We start from the raw sequence: 4,270 nt of genomic DNA on the forward strand, positions 1-4,270 counted from the left end.
CTGGCTCGCCCGTGGCGTGGCCGGCGCGGCCCTGCGGACCCTTGGTTGCCTGTGACATCGGTGTGTTTGCCCCCTGGTGGAGACGCTGACTTGACCCCTGGGTTTAGGGACGACCTCCAGAAGGTCAGACGTGCCGGTGAGAGGCATGCACCCCCTTGCAGCTAGCAACTGGCCTGACGGTGGTTTCAAGACTCGTGGATCCTGGTTTCCAGCGCCGGCCTTGCCTGAGTCAGCCATCACCCTGTGGTCTGCCAGTGGGTGCCTGGCTGATTCCCTCATTCTTTCCATGTGCATTTTCTGAGACTTGTCTGCAAAGAGCAGCGTCCCTCCCCACTCCCACCCTGCTGTCTGCCTGTCTGATGTATCACTATAGACTCGTGCACCGCCGACCCCCCCCCCCCCAACACCATGTTGTAATTTAGTAACGTCCTTGTTACTCCTTCTGTGACTTAAACCGCCCTGTACTTGGTCCACCGGAGGCTATTTAAACGGACTCTGTCGTTTTTACGTGATTCGCTTATCTTTGAGCTGGGTCTCTTTAACCTCTTCGTCTTTATTGCTTTGGTTTCTGTTCCCATCATCGTTGATTGCGTTCAGTGCAGCTTTTCTTTTCAGGTCTGTGTTTTTATTTCTTGAGGTCCTGTTTGTGTCTTGCTGTGACTCAGTCCCTCTCCTCCCCTCCTGGGACATGTGCATGAGCTGAGAGCTGTTCTGACAACCCTGTGTGTGTATCCCCTCCTCTTGGGGAGCTGCTGGGTCTGTGCGGGTTGTTTTCTTGGAGTCGTGAGGGGTGTTCTGATTCTCAGCGGGGCGCTGGGCTCTGTGGTGTTTCTGTCGCTGGGCGCCGCCTGCTGCTGTCGGGCTCTGCTCGCCTGGTGGGCTCAGTTGGACCCTTTCACAGCCAGCTCTGGAGGCCTGGCAGGGCCAAAACAAGTGGGCCGGCCGCTCAGGTGGTCCTTGCGGGGGTCTCCTGGTGCCTCGTGGCTGAGGAGGCCCGTGCTCTGCCTGAGGGGGCTCCTCCCCGCCTGTATGGGTTCCTATGCGTGCCCCGCCTTCTCCTTAGGAGTGTTTTTCTTCTTTCAGACTCAGGTGGTTTCCTTTCTTGAACGTGCAGCTCAGGGTCAGCGCTGGGGGTGCTGCTCCGCAGCCCCTCAGATTCCGGCCGCCTTGGCCTCCCCACCTTCCATCTGCGGGGGCCTCCCTGCTGGGCCCTGGCTGCTCCTTCCCTCCTCCCACACCTCTGTCTGCAAGCCTCTGGATGTTTGTCCAGTTTTCCACTTGTTTGAGGCAGGAGGGCGAACTCGAATCCTGTTCCTCTGCCTCAGCCGGAAGCCATAGCTTTCCTGCCTTCTCCCGGAGTGTTTCTTGAACTCATGTCCACCAGTTCCTCATTGTCAGCGTCCCACGTCAGTCGGGGGTCCAGGCGGGCAGCCCCTCTCCCCAATCCTGCTGGGTGATGATATCTTCCTGGTGCCTTAAGTTCCTGTAGTTTTTACAAAATAAGAGTTGAACAGTGTTTGGAGTTTGTTACATGTGATTCTGTGATATAATTCATACCAGGGATTAGAGTCTCCAGTGAAAACTGAAAATCATCTCATAAGCGGTCACAGCACATATTTTCATTTCTTTTCATAAAAAGTAGTTCACGTGGCCAACAACAAATGCAGCTCTTTGATGTCGTCTTAATATTTTTTGGAGCCTGAAGTTACATCTGTTACTCGGTGAAAATATTTACGTTTTGTATAACAAGAGTTTTAACTTTGTTTTCATTAATTTTCAGGGGTCTGGGAGGAGAGCTCATGAGACAAGCAGGTAGGTCTGAGCAACAGAGGCTGCAGGTTGTGGGGCAGGGTCCTTTCTTCCCACCACTGAAGGAAGACAAAAGTCCCAAGGGTATTTATTTACTTGTTTTCCACCTTGTAAAGTTCCCTGATGGGCTCCTTTGCAGGGACCAGTGGCCGGGCCGTTTTCTGGTCCGAGTTACCGTGGCGGTGCACCTGGCCTGCACATCCTAACTCCAGGGCTGCCTGCTCAGCCCGCTGCTTCTCCTATGTGTGTGCACCCCAGGCTCTTAATTTTCAGCTTCTGTGGGTCCAGATGCATTTTAGTAGCTACGGGGCTGGCAGCCGCTGGGGTGGGATGAATGAGTAGAGTAAGTGTCCCGTGAAGGGGTGATGCAGTTAGGACTGCGAACGTTGCCCTCTTTCCCTCTTCAATACGATAGATTGATAAAACAGGAGGGAGAATCAGAAGTTTCAAACGTACATGGGATTTCACGTGTTTCCAACCTGGCTGAAGAGGGCAGTTGATAGAGTGGTTGATGATGTCCCAAGGAACCACGTGGAAGGAACCAAAACTGTGTCCCCTCTGCACACATACACAAACAGCTAAATCTCTAATTAACGGACATTTTACTGATTAATTCCTGATTAAACTTAAGTGTAGGAGGTACATTTTTTAAAACTTGAAGGAAATTTTAGGAGAAATTAAGTGATCACATTGGTCCCTAAAAAACTTCCTACCCAGGAAGTTTTCAGCCTCACCTGGTTGCTGGGGAGATGCTGGTTAGCTCCACGAGGAGGACGCGTCTTCTCGATCATATTGGCTACGTCAGAGCTGGGTGATCCTCTGCCGATGGAACGCCTGCTCTGGAGTATATGTTGTTACAGCATTTTCCGGTTGCGAAGGGCATTGTCTCTTAGGATTAAAAATGTGCAGTCTTCTGCCCTGCATGGCCACTCCTAGGACTCTGCACCCCAAAAACATGTAGGGGTGACAGGCATCCTGCTGGACAGACAGGCAGTCTGTGTGCTGATGGGATGTGTGTGGCCATCTTGTTTGACATGACAGAAACTGGAAGGAGAGCTGAGCCCAACAGGAAATATTGGATTAACAGTTTCATAACCATAGTGTGGGATGTTGCCCGTCTTCTAAAGAGCATGGGGTCTCCCGTGGTCAGTTACGTTGTTTGAGAAGAAAAGCAGTTCGGTGGCTGGAGCCGGGGAGGGGCCTGTGCGCATCCTGGCTCTGCTGGGACACCCCTCCTCCGGCCCCCAGGCCCCCTCGTGCTGGCGGGTCACATCTGTGCTCAGGACGGTGGGAGTCGGGAGTGTGAGGAGGTGGGGTGGAGTCCATGCTCGCAGAGACTGCAGAGCTGGCTTCCTCGCTGGCCTGGCAGCATTTCAGAGGACAGCTGCCGCCGGTCACTGGTCCCTGGGGGGCAGTGACGGGCACCCCTGCTGAGGCATGGCGGCTGTGCAGTGGGCACAGGGAGCCTCTGTTGCTGTGGGCGCTGAGGTTGGGATTTGTTGCTGCCAGCCCAGCCTAGCCTGGCCATGGCGGGGGGCGCCTATGGTCTGTGACCCTCTGAGCATGGGAGGAGGTGTGGGAGCCATGCTCCAGCTCAGCTTAGTTTCGGGGTCAAGGCAGGAGCAAGGTGGTGAAGACGGGGTCAGGGCACCGAGCTGACGGGAGGAGCGCCTGTGCTCTCTCAGCCTGTGAAGGTCCGTGATGGGACCCCCAAATTACATGGCCACCAAAATGTCAGTGGTGGTTTTCTATCTTATTTTTCTGTAGTGTTAGATTTTTTCCAGCAAATGCAAACTACTCATTCAGTAGGAGAAAACCATTAGGCTGTTCTATTGTAGTGACCGAGGTAGGGGTGCATTTGCTGTGTGAATGCGCAGCGTGAGGAGCCATGTGGGATGGGCAGAGCCACGTGGCTTGTGGGCAGGCACCGGGCAGGTCAGAGCCTCCTTGGTGCCAGGACAGCCATGTGAGGCCACCACACAGAGGCTCAGGTGTCCTTGTGGTGGTGGCCGCTGAGCAGCTCTACTGGTCTATGTTTCCACGCGCAGAAGTGGTAGTTTATTAAAACGGACACTGCATTATTTACAGAGGTCAGGAATTTACCAGAGCTTTGTGCACTGTGGCTCATCTGGGGACTGTCCCGTCGGGGTGATACGTGTTACCTCCTCTGACCCTGTCCGGACCCTGGTGCTGACCTGAGGTGGGGGAGCCCCCTCCAGGGGAACTTGCTTCTCCGTGGTCCTCATCGGGCAGGTGCCTGCTGCTCAGCCACAGCGCCTGGTCACTTGTGGGTGTCCGTGGTTTGAGAGCTGAGTTGTCTGTCCCTGGGGGTTCGTATGGGGTCAGACCTGCGGCCTCCACGTGTTGCTCCCTTGTCTGGGCAGGGTTCCCCGAGGGCACCAGCGTGATGCTGCTGCTCGTGGCTCCTGGCACTGCCCCCGAGCCTGGGCCAGGTCTGGTG

The 4,270-nt window shown here is 54.9% G+C and overlaps 1 protein-coding gene across 1 annotated transcript in view; it reads left to right on the forward strand.

Moving 5' to 3' along the window:
• TBCD (tubulin folding cofactor D) overlaps nucleotides 1-4,270 on the forward strand; it is a 146,953-nt gene that overhangs the window by 119,162 nt on the left and 23,521 nt on the right. The window contains exon 24 of the mRNA XM_010856553.1: nucleotides 1,781-1,812. Within this exon, the coding sequence (XP_010854855.1) occupies nucleotides 1,781-1,812 (32 nt within the window). The remainder of the gene's footprint in view (nucleotides 1-1,780; nucleotides 1,813-4,270) is intronic.

This window comes from Bison bison, unplaced genomic scaffold (genome assembly GCF_000754665.1).
Source record: "Bison bison bison isolate TAMUID 2011002044 unplaced genomic scaffold, Bison_UMD1.0 scf7180017864371, whole genome shotgun sequence".
Taxonomy (NCBI): Eukaryota; Metazoa; Chordata; class Mammalia; order Artiodactyla; family Bovidae; genus Bison; species Bison bison.